The following is an 11441-nucleotide window of genomic DNA, read 5'->3' on the forward strand; positions in this document are numbered from 1 at the left end:
ATTAAATAATACAATAGAAAATTTGAATTTTTTTTAATGATTTTTCGTTTTTCTAAATTCTTTAATCCCAATTTTAAGCCGATTAAGTCAAACGTAGTCTACTGAACCTACAAGACCATATTGATTTTCAAAAGGCAGATCTAGAATAATCAAAAGGAGAAATTTATATATATATATATATAGATAGTTTTTTCACTTTAAAAATTAGCTTATGTAAAATATTCAAATATTATCAAATAAAAACTTTTGTAATTTATGATCAAAAGATACATTAGAAGGTTAAAGCAAAGTTATGTTGTAAATTCAGTATACTATATGTGTAATGTGTACTTGCTCATAAGTTCATAATTGTAAACTTGGAACTTCATAATGCTCATTTATGAAACTTGTTTTCCCTTGGAACATTATTGTGAAAAAGTGAGAAAAAAAAAAAGTAAATATCATTTACCCATTTGCAAAAAGATCATCATCCAAAGAGACATTTCATGAATTAGTCATCACTTTTAGATCATTTTCCCCTCTCTCTCTCTCTAAATGTGAAATCAAATTTACTAAAAGGTGATGAGAAAACAAAAATTAAATATCTAATTGTCAAAAGAGGAAATTAGAGAGTAGGTTTCATGAAGATTCAGCCAAAAGTTACTTTTAATTTCCTGAAATTATTTGTTAATAAGAGTGAGAAAGAGAGATTCATTCACTTGATTAAACAAATCACAATACAGAGGAGACAAAGTAAGATTACACTAAGGGCCAAAGTTTCTGAGTTTTCAAAGAAACTTAAGCCACGCCTTTCCTTTTTCCCACCTACTTACATGGAGAAAAAGACACCAAACTTTTACCATTACATAACTTTTTTAACCATCCCTAAAACTACCCAAGAAGGCGGATTGAGTGAGTGTGTGTAGAAAGAAACATGGTGAATTCACAAGACAAATGGACCCGAGAGACGAGTCAGTACTACTTGGTGTCTAGTTTATGGACACTTCTGGTTTTTACCAGGACCTCCATAGTAAAAGTAATGGCCCCAATCATCATTGCTTCCGGTTTGAACATCATAACAGTTTGACTGCTCAGTGAATGTTCCAAGTCCTTTTGGTGCCTTGAGGTTGTTTGACCCATCAACCACCTGGATGTTCCTGAAGTAACTTGCTTTGCTAAAGCCTTCTTCTGGAAATCGACCACTTCCCATTTGCGTTGAAGTGTGCTGACCATCTGATTGCGAGTTCACAACTTCTCCTCCCCATTCAATCATCGATGCACTTTCCGTCAAGTAGGAGAAGAGAAACGATGGCCAATAGCCTAAAACATAGCCGTTCCCAAATTGCATCCACCAATGTCCCTCTTTCGGATCCTGTGACAAAGTTAACAGACCATTTAGTTTTCATTGTCTTTTGGACTGCATCAAACTTGTCTCATTCTCAATTCTCTTTATGGCTTACCTTCCAGATCAGAATACTGATATCGTATTGCGAATTACGATATCCAGAGACCGGAGAAATACTTGCTCCCATTGCTATGTCGCTGTTGATTTGAATAAAACCCGAGCAAAGAAGATTGTAGCAACCAGTAGCTTGATATGCATCACTCTGCAAATGATTGCCAACGTTAGAAATAGTGAGAAATGTAAAAGCTCATAACCGTAAGAACGTGAATATGTGGGAGTTTCCAGGATCTTACAGTCCAGTAAGTGAAGAGTCTTGTGTTATTGTCACCGTATAGATCCGGGCTCACCTGAAGTAAAAGCAACAGGACTCAATACACTAAACAAGAAAACCATAATCACATTTCTTAGATGTTTATTGATGAGATAACAATGCCGTACCTGCCAACCAGCTTCAATGCTGTTAAGATCTTGTCCGAACGAGCCACCAAGAAGCCATATCTGTGACAAGCTGAACTCATTCTGCTGCTGAATCTTTGGCTCCCAAACATTTATAGTCGCCTTAGCTCCATAGTACTTATCTCCTTCCACATAAGCTATGGCATGCTACAAGTCAAGAAACCAAAACATACAACACATTCTCAGATCAAGAAATCTGCAAAACAAAAAAAGAAAAGAAGGAAACTTTACAGATTCACACTAGACTAACCTGGTGACCACTTTGGTTAATAAGGTCAGGTTCTGCAGATTTAGGCAAAGGGACACTTCTACGCTTCTTCTTGCCATATCTTTTAACTGAACTAGCCCTCAAAACATCATCTTCCTTTGTCCTCCTCATGGGAATAGTTCCTTCAGGACATTTACCGTATCGATGCCACAACTGAGGGATCTGCCCTTCTTTCTCATTTGATTTAGGAGCAGACACTTTGTTGTCATCAAAGAGTCCTTCAGGATGGTAATTAGGCTTCATCTAAAGAAACCAAAACTATCAGCACTTACATAAAACACAAACTACAAAAGCCAGATCTAAAAAAATCAGTTTTGGTTTAGTCTCTCTAGACCTGAATCTTGTGGTCTTTGAGGAAAGGATGGTCAAAAGCTGGTTGCTTTGAGAGAGGAATACAGTCAATCATATCACCATCTGGGCTCTGTTCAACCACATAAACATTCAAAGTCAGAAACTTTCAACATTTTACTTGTAAGCATTTCAAAACTGTAATGTAATGAGAGAAAACGAGAAGATCCTTAATTATGACTCTGAATCTTTTTGATGAAATCTCGGGACAAAGATTATTAAATTTTATTTCCAATTTAGAGTTTTAGAACAAATAAAAAAAAAAGTAATCATATGATTATGATAATGTTTCCTCTCCTTCCAAATAGAAAACACCAAAAAACGAAAGATTAGATTTTTTTAACCTGAATGCTCTTGACAGCAGGTTTGTTCAACCTGTTCAAATGCTTCTTCACTTCAAACTTCTGCTTTGATAAGCCGGACCTTGCTGCGCATGATAGTGAGAAGAACCCGCAAAGAAATAAACACGCTATAGCTAACTTCACCACTCCTCCTTCCATTGTCACCCAAAAAAAAACACTCTTTTCGTCTCTACTGAAGCTTCAAAAACCCCCCCAAAAAAAAGAAAGAGAAACCTTAAAGAGAAGAAGAAGAAGAGAAGCGCTCACACAGCAGGAGAATCAAATGATAATGTTGAAACTGGTTAGGGACAAAGATTGAAAGGTGGGTCTGGTTTAGTTTAGTTTTCTCGCAATAATCCAAACCACACAGATCAAAATCCAAACTTTTTTCTACTTCTTCTCTCTCTCTTTCTCAATTCACACACTACTACAACACAGAACTTTCTCTCTCTTATCACTTCACTTTCCCCATCTATCTCTCCCCATATGGCCATATCTATCTATTTTTTTAATTACTTTTTTTTACCCTTTCTCTCTCTCTCTAGAATTATTATTTCCAATAAAAATATTAAAATCTTTTCTCCTTTCCCAATTAGCTTTTCTTCATAAAAATAACTCCTTTATGACGAATATTGCTCCTTTTTTATTAAAAGTTTTTATTTTTATACCTTTTTTAAATAAGTTTGTTAAAGTAGATATTAAAATATAAATGGTACATGAATACCCTAAGGTGTACAATTAAATATAGTTATATATAGACATGCGATATTGAAAATGACTTGAACCAAGTTTTCCTATAGTGTAGGTTGCATAGGACCCCAAATATTGATGGAAATTGATAAATAGTAAATAACAATTTGAAATTGTAAAAAAAAAAATGGTAGTAAGAAATATAAAAAAGGAATCTGGTGGAAACTCCAAGAAAATAATTTTTAAAAAATGGTTTAAAAGAGAGGACAATGTGAAATGGTCAGAGGGATCAGAGCCAGCTTGGCGTTTCATCCACGGTTTTTAAGTAGTAAAATTTAAATAATTGATTGACAATTCAAATTTCAATGTTCATAACTTTTATTATCACTTAGACAAAGATTCTTTTATGCTCTCTAATCCCCGGTCGCATGTTGCTCTGCAAAACTATTTGTTTTCTCTATTACATTCATTTGCTTATAAATATCCTTAAATTAAGTCGTCAACGGTGAAAAGGTTAATTAACCGTTAAAAAAAACAATGTGAAAGAGTAAGAAAAAGTAGATCAATAAATAAAAAAAGAAAACATCACATAATGAGAACAAAAGATTTGTACTGCCAAAGGAATGGAGTATATTTATTTTAGAATTCACTAAAATGTGGAAGACTGGTCAAAGGAACGTCCATAAATTATTTTTAACTTGCATGCCCATAATTAGGGTTCAATGCCAATTTTTTTTATATAAAGTTTTCGTCAAAAAAATACTTATTAGACATATCAATAAATTACCACTATGAATCATGAATGTTTCAGCTTTGTGTACGGAGGAAATCTTAAAATAAATAGACATGGAGAAACTTACAAGAAAGAAATGTCCAAAAAATATCTATATGAAAGTGTGTGTATGGTAAGAAAAATTTCACATAAGGGTATCATGGTAATGTTTTCGGAGTCTGCGAGAATCTATCGTTTTAGATTCCTTTTTTAACGCTGCTAAGTAAGTAGTCGTCAGTTCCGAGTCATGATTTGTAAAGCCACACACACTGGCCACTGCTACTATCTATCTACTAACCAGAGATAAAGAGAAAGATCACACGTATTGTAACCAAAGTCCACACGTGCGAGGAGTTGCATCACTCACCGTACGCGTATGTCACGCCCGTGAGACAGAGAGAGAGAGAGAGCCCCATGAACTAACGCACGGATCACGGAGAAGGGTAAAATCGTAAAGCGGTAAAAATAATACCTAACGGTCAAAAAGAGATAATTATGGGAATCCGATGCCAAGAAAGATAATTGCAATGGTTAAGTTTATAAGTTTTTACTTTTTTTTCCATATAAGGAGAAAAAGACATTAATAAAACTTTACACCTTACGAATCGAGAGCTAATTAGTAGTAAATGATCCATAAATCTAGACGAAGGCTATAATAAGAGTGATTGAGATGTTGTCGGTGATTGGTTTCTTTAGTGTTTCACCATATGCAATGGTTTTGAGTCTTGAGTGTTGAGTTGAGACATGAGACATTTGCATTGAATATATAAAAATGAAGGAAACAAAAAAACAAGAGTTGTATTATTTATTTAGTGTGGATGATCTGGAACAAAGGTCCATTAGTAAGCCACCCAAAACTTGTCTTTTTCATTTTTTTTTTAAAGGTCTATGAAATTTTAAAATTAGTACACATTTTTTAAAAATGTTGTAGCTTCTGCCCACTTGAGCGTAAGTCCAAAAACAGGAGTGAGCAAATGTCATCGATAATTGCTGCAAGATCACGAAATCACAAACACGTATGTTTATGTGCATATATAATAAGTATTTATGCCATGATGCATCACATGGTGTATTCTTCATGCTATGAGAATATTGGTGTCACATGTACATAATTACATATCATTTCTCGAATTGAATAAACACTACAAAAATCCACATTGATCCCAACTAAATCACTTCTTATATTTTACTTAATTTCTTATATCAAATATATATTTTACTTAGTCCTTCAGTTTTATGGTTTAACCGTTTAACTAACGAAAATAATCTTTGGCATTGGTGCATTGCTGTCAAACCATTAGTTTTTTTTTTTTTTGGTGGAATATGATGAAAGGAGTAGAAGGTAATGAAATGCACAAGATTTGATTAATACATGCACAAGAAAGGAGGTGAAACCACAAGCTTTTCTACCATGTATATATATATTTTTATAGCTCTCCATTATTGTCTTCATAATGCGAACTTTATAAACTTTATGACCTTTTTAGATTCTCTTTTTATTTTTATTGTTTTTGGTAAATAATTTACGAGAAATAGTAAAAAATAATGACTAGAAGTTTTTTTTTTTTGTTACAAAGTATCATGGGACGTGCTTTTTATACCATTACCAAGCACAATACTTTTCTGATGTATACATGTAATTCTACGTGTATACACTATAGATGGGTAGAGATGTACATGTATGACATGATTGGACATGATCATGTGAATGGATGTAAGTATTTGTCTTCATGGAAAGACTGTTAAGACATGTGACTCTCTTTTTTTTTTCTCTCTTTTTTGTTGTTTCTCTTCTTCTTTATCCTGGTGAATCACAGACACTAATGCAAGAAACAAAGATGAAACTTTTGAATCCAATTTTGACTTGTTACTATCCTTGACACAAAATGTCAAGCATATGTGTTCAACCCTTTTACTGTTTCACACTAAAAAGTCATGCACTGTGATTATATATAGTAGCTCAATGGCAGATATGGAAAGTAATTTATTAATTAGAAAATCAGATTATTACTTTTCGCAGAATTAATACGCAAAGAAATTCAAGTAGAACACTGATAAGTGATTAGTACAAAAATAAATTAAATATTGAGAAATGAAAAAGGCCAATATGGGTCACTGATTAGTATTATTTTTCATTTTTATTTTCTTGGACCAGAATCTTCAAAATGAATCGACTCTTACCGGCCCATATAGAAGATAGCAGAAACTGATACTATATATATAACACTTGGCCACTTGGGGAGATGGATCATTCGATTTTCTGTGTTAATAAATTGAAATCTGAAACAGTGATCTGATCCAGAATAACGTTGTCTACTTTGTCTCTATAAGTAGCAAACTTCCGGAAATTCAAAACAGAAATTTAATGTAATGCTCGCTCTCTAGATTTAAACCAATTTAATTATCATTTGTATAATAAAAAAAACTCAACTCAACTGAACCACATTCTTTCCAAATGTAAAAAGAAGATGTACATTGACAGTGAGTACACCAGAAGCTACATATGTTAGTTGGATTTGAAGGCGAGGAAGAAGAAGAAAGATCCGGGTTTGGTGGGGAACAAGTGAACAATTTTACAAACAGTTGAATGAAGAGATGATCGAGTCTTTTAGTGTCTTTTCATTTGTTTCTAGATTGTTTTTGAGTCTTTACAGGTTTTTAGCATGAAAGGAGCAAAGTGGAGCAATTTGGATCAGTTTGGAGCAATAATCCGCAAGAAATCAACTTGGAATCGATCAGAGGAGATGATGTCGATCGACACTGCCTTAGCATCGATCGACACCCAGTCCAAACCGACGAGAGATCCAAATTTGGAAGTTTTACAAAGTTGCCCGAAGTTTTCCATATTTGCAACATGAGTCTCTGACGTGTTTTAGGACATATATATATATATATATATATATAGTTTTTTGGTTTTCCAAACCCTTAAGTTGTATTCTATCAAGCTTTTATCTTTTCCTGCAACTTTTGAGAGCAAAACCCTGTGAGAGATTTTAGAGAGCTTTTGGAGAGAAGAATCAAGACTCCTTCAGAGAAGATTCAGAACTCCTTTTCTTCTCCCTTTAATCTTTTAATGTTATCTATTTTATTCATGATTTGTGTTCATACAATTATGTCTGAGTAGTTTGCTTGTTAGGTTTAGGGTTTTTCACAGGGATTTTATGAATTATTAGATCTGATTATTTAGGATTCATTATCTATCTAGATCTTCATCTTAGGTTGTTCTTCATATTAATCCTTGATTGGCCATCTAGAATTAATACTTTAGGAAAATAAATTGATATGAGAATATAATTGATTATCCTGATAAAACCTTTTGATGAGCAAAATTACTTCTTGCAAAGAGATTTGATTTAGTAATTTTGTAAACAATCTAAACCTAATTTTATTGCTGATTTTTAACCTAGAATTTTACAAAGAGATTTGGATTTTCTGGTTTTAAATTTAGATATTATTTGCAGTGAGAACTGATTTAATTTACAAAAGTGTTTAGAGTTCTAGATCTGTTCTTAATTGTTTGAATCCTAATTTATTGATTGATTTAATATTTCATAATTTCCTGAGAAATTCCCTAGGCCTAGCTTTTTGATCTTCTGAATTTACAACAAGTTTTATTGAATATTTTGCATTGCTTTTATTTTAATTCAATTTAATTTGTTTAGCATAATTGAAAAACTCTACAATTTATTGTGTAGACTTGAGTCCTTGTGGAATTCGACCCCTAAGTACTGCAGTGATCTCTTAATTTGAGAGAGTAGCTCTAGGGTTTAATTTGAGCATATCAAATTTTGACGCCGTTGCCGGGGACTCTTTGATCTACCATTAGATTTGAGTTTTAGATTTTGTCTAAATTTTTCTTTTTATTTTCAAACTAACACGCTTTTGTTTTCTTCTCTCTTGTGTGTTTCAGCCTTTCAGGTGTATGCCTAATAAGCCTAACACAAGGAGCAACAAGACTGGTCCAATTCTGAAGCTTTCAAACCAAGAGTTGGGAAAACTTGAGCGTGAGAACAGAAAAGCAGCCAAATCTCTGAAGATGGTTAATACGATCATTCTGATGCGTGATAAGGCTGGTGTTTTGAGGGATCAAGAGGGCCACTTGCGCAATGAGCAGGGCCAAAAGCTTGATGCAGAAGGAAATGTGATTGCCGAACATGTTGTCAACGAGCAGGCTGTCGTGAATCAACAAGCTGGTGTCGTTGATGATCCAAACCTCGGTGTCGATCGACACCAACCAGGTGGCATCGATCGACACCCACCTGCAGACGTGCGTGGAGTTGCCAACCACGTACAGAACCCAGTTCGAAGACAGGACCAAAACCGGGATCTGATCAGGACCATTGCTGACTACAACCGGGCTGATCTTGTGTATGAGAACCGGTCTGCTATTGTTCCTCCACCATTCCAGAGGAATGACTTTGAGCTGAAGCCTGCTTACTTTCAACTAGTTGGGCAGAGACCTTTCTCTGCTTTGCCCAATGAGAAGCCTCTGGACCATATTGAGCATTTTGAGGATCTTGTGACCAGTATCAAGGCTAATGGAGTGACTGAGGACTTCATATTCTGCAAGCTCTTCCCATACTCACTTGCAGGAGAGGCATCTCAGTGGTTGAAGCAGTTGCCAGCTGGATCTTTGACATCTTGGCAACAAGTCAAAGTGGCTTTCCTCAACCATTTCTATGATGATGCAATGTGAGATGAGTTGAGAGTCAAGCTATCCACTTTCAATCAAAGACCAGATGAAGCTTTCAAGGCAGCTTGGGTGAGATTCAAAGCTTATCAGAGGGATTGTCCACACCATGGTTTTTCAAGGGTACAATTGCTGAGTATCTTTTTCAGAGGGTGTGACTGGAAGTATCAGTTAGCTTTGGATGCTGCAAGTCATGGGAATTTCAAAACAAGATTTCCAGAAGATGCTGAAGTTTTGATTGAGAATTTGGCTTCTAGCAATAGCAATAAGGGAGCAGATGCTGAAAGGAAGAGATTGCATGGAGGATTTGATTCAAACCAGTTAGCTTCTGTTAATGCTAAACTGGATTCAGTGCATAATCTCCTTATGGGTAAGAAATCTGTTCATTTTGCTGCTGAGGTTGAGACATATGAGCCAGAACCTGATCAAAGACACCAAGAGGAAGATGTGAACTATGTGTATGGGAATCAGGGACAGCGGTTTGGAAATCAGCAAGGTAACAGGCCTTACAATGGTGACCAGAAGCAGCAACAGAACAATGGCTATACAAGGACCTATGGGAACTCATCTTATCAGTCTCCACCTCCTAAGAATTCTTCAGAGAGTAGAATGGAAGCCATGCTTGAGCAGCTTTTGCAAGGACAGGAGCATTTGACAGTGACATTCAATGGAAAGATTGACAATGTCTACACTGAGCTGAATGGGAAAATAGAAGCATTGAACATTCATGTCAAGAAGTTGGAGAATCAGGTTATTCAGACTGCTGGATCTGTCAAACGACAAGAGGGTTTTCTTCCTGGAAGAACTGAGTCAAACCCTAAACATGCTTGCAATGCCATATCTGTGAGGGATGAAGATGCTGTTGAAATTGCTTCTGCCGAACTGGGTGAAAAATCGACAAAATTCTCGGTTTCAGATGATGGTGTCGATCGACACCACCTGGGTATCGATCGACACTCATCTCAGACGGAACCAAAAGCTGTGAAATCTCAGGTTCCAACAGTTGAAAGGGTCTACAAGCCTAAGGTTCCTTTTCCCAAGCCAAGAAAGTCTAAGCAAGAGATGGAGGAAGCTAGATGCAAAGCAATGATGGACAAGGTGATGATTGAGATGCCTTTAATTGATGCAGTAAAGCTTTCACCACCTCTTAAGCGGTATGTGAAGAGAATGGTATCCAATGGTTTGAGCCCTGAAGAAGGAGCACTTCTAACTAAGGATGTTAGTGCAATTCTGTTGAACCAGCCTGTTCAGAGGAATAAGGAGAGAAAGCAGGAGGTGGTTGTCTCTAAGGAAGTGAGTGAAATCATTCAATGTAGGATTGCTAAGAAGTTACCAGATCCTGGAAGCTTTGTACTTGATTGCTCAATCTCAGCAGGAAGGTTTTCTTACTCACTTTGTGACCTTGGCTCTAGCATCAACTTGATGCCACATTCTGTTGCTGTGAGATTTGGGATGACAGAATTCAAGCCAACTCAGATTTCTCTTATCTTGGCTGATCGCTCCCGAAGAATTCCTGAAGGTGTTTTAGAGGATATTCCAGTTAAGGTTGGCAACTTCATGATTCCCACTGACTTTGTGGTGCTGAAGTATGATCAAGAGCCTAAAGATCCTCTCATCTTAGAAAGATCTTTCTTGGCTACAGCTGGTGCCATCATAGATGTGCAGAAGGGACACATAACACTGAATGTGGATGGATTGAGTATGCATTTTGAGATGGATAAGCTGAGGAGGGCTCCTACTATTGATGGACAGACTTTTTCTGTTGAAAAAGTTTCTGCAACACGGGCATCAGGCTCAGTGTCGATCGACACCAACAAGGAGGCATCGATCGACACCCCTCCACATCCGAGACAAAGCTTGTCCAAAGTTGAAGCTCCAAGACAGAAACCTGTTCCCAAACAGAAAGTCTCCCATTCCACCCTCCAGAGTACTCAGGTAAGGCAAAGGTACACCTCTTCTGCACCTAATCTTCCTCCTATCATCAACAAGAATTTCAAAGAGAGAAAAACTGTTTTGCAGTTAACCAAGCCAAGAGATTATCGTAGAGTGCTTGTTTCTTCTGTTGATGATTTTGCAGGACATAAGAGAAGCACAACCATCCCTAAATCCCGCCCTGGTCCTGTTCCTAACATCCTTGGCAGACCTCATGCACCTAAAGCTTATACACCACCTTGGATGAAGAGGACTTCAATGTCATGTTCTGCTCTTCCGGATGCCTGAGCTCCAATACAGTCAAGCTAATGACTGAAAATAAGCGCTTAGTGGGAGGCAACCCACTGGTAGGTTTTCTTTTTCTTTTGATTTTGATTTTTGTTTATTTTATTTCTATTTTTGCTTTCCTCTTACTTGATAACACTGGGGACAGTGTTGTTTAAGTCTGGGGGAGGTTAGTTACTAACTATGTTTTCTGTTTTTGAGTTTCAGTTGTGTCAGTCAAAACCATAAAGTTTGAGTCAAATTTTTCAAAATTTTTCTTTTTATCTTTGGGAATT

At 36.1% G+C, this 11441-nt stretch overlaps 1 protein-coding gene across 1 annotated transcript; it reads right to left on the bottom strand.

Annotated features, from left to right (window-relative positions):
* Nucleotides 1-676: 676 nt before the first annotated feature.
* Nucleotides 677-3839, bottom strand: LOC104758816 (protein neprosin). Its single transcript, XM_010481769.3, has 7 exons — nt 2801-3839; nt 2443-2529; nt 2091-2351; nt 1823-1987; nt 1678-1731; nt 1440-1586; nt 677-1351 (listed from the first exon to the last, which is right to left on the bottom strand). The coding sequence occupies exons 1-7, from the start codon at nt 2954-2956 to the stop codon at nt 974-976; spliced, it is 1248 nt and encodes a 415-aa protein (XP_010480071.1). The 5' UTR covers nt 2957-3839; the 3' UTR covers nt 677-973.
* Nucleotides 3840-11441: the final 7602 nt, after the last annotated feature.

This window comes from Camelina sativa, chromosome 17 (assembly GCF_030686135.1).
Source record: "Camelina sativa cultivar CO46 ecotype springtype chromosome 17, ASM3068613v1".
Taxonomy (NCBI): Eukaryota; Viridiplantae; Streptophyta; class Magnoliopsida; order Brassicales; family Brassicaceae; genus Camelina; species Camelina sativa.

Coding starts and splice junctions, on each gene's coding strand:
- LOC104758816 (XM_010481769.3), bottom strand. CDS start 2,956: ATGGAAGGAGGAGTGGTGAAGTTAGCTATAGCGTGTTTATTTCTTTGC. Junction 1,988..2,090: donor TTAACCAAAGTGGTCACCAG/GTTAGTCTAGTG, acceptor CTTGACTTGTAG/CATGCCATAGCTTATGTGGA. Junction 1,587..1,677: donor GACTCTTCACTTACTGGACT/GTAAGATCCTGG, acceptor AATCATTTGCAG/AGTGATGCATATCAAGCTAC.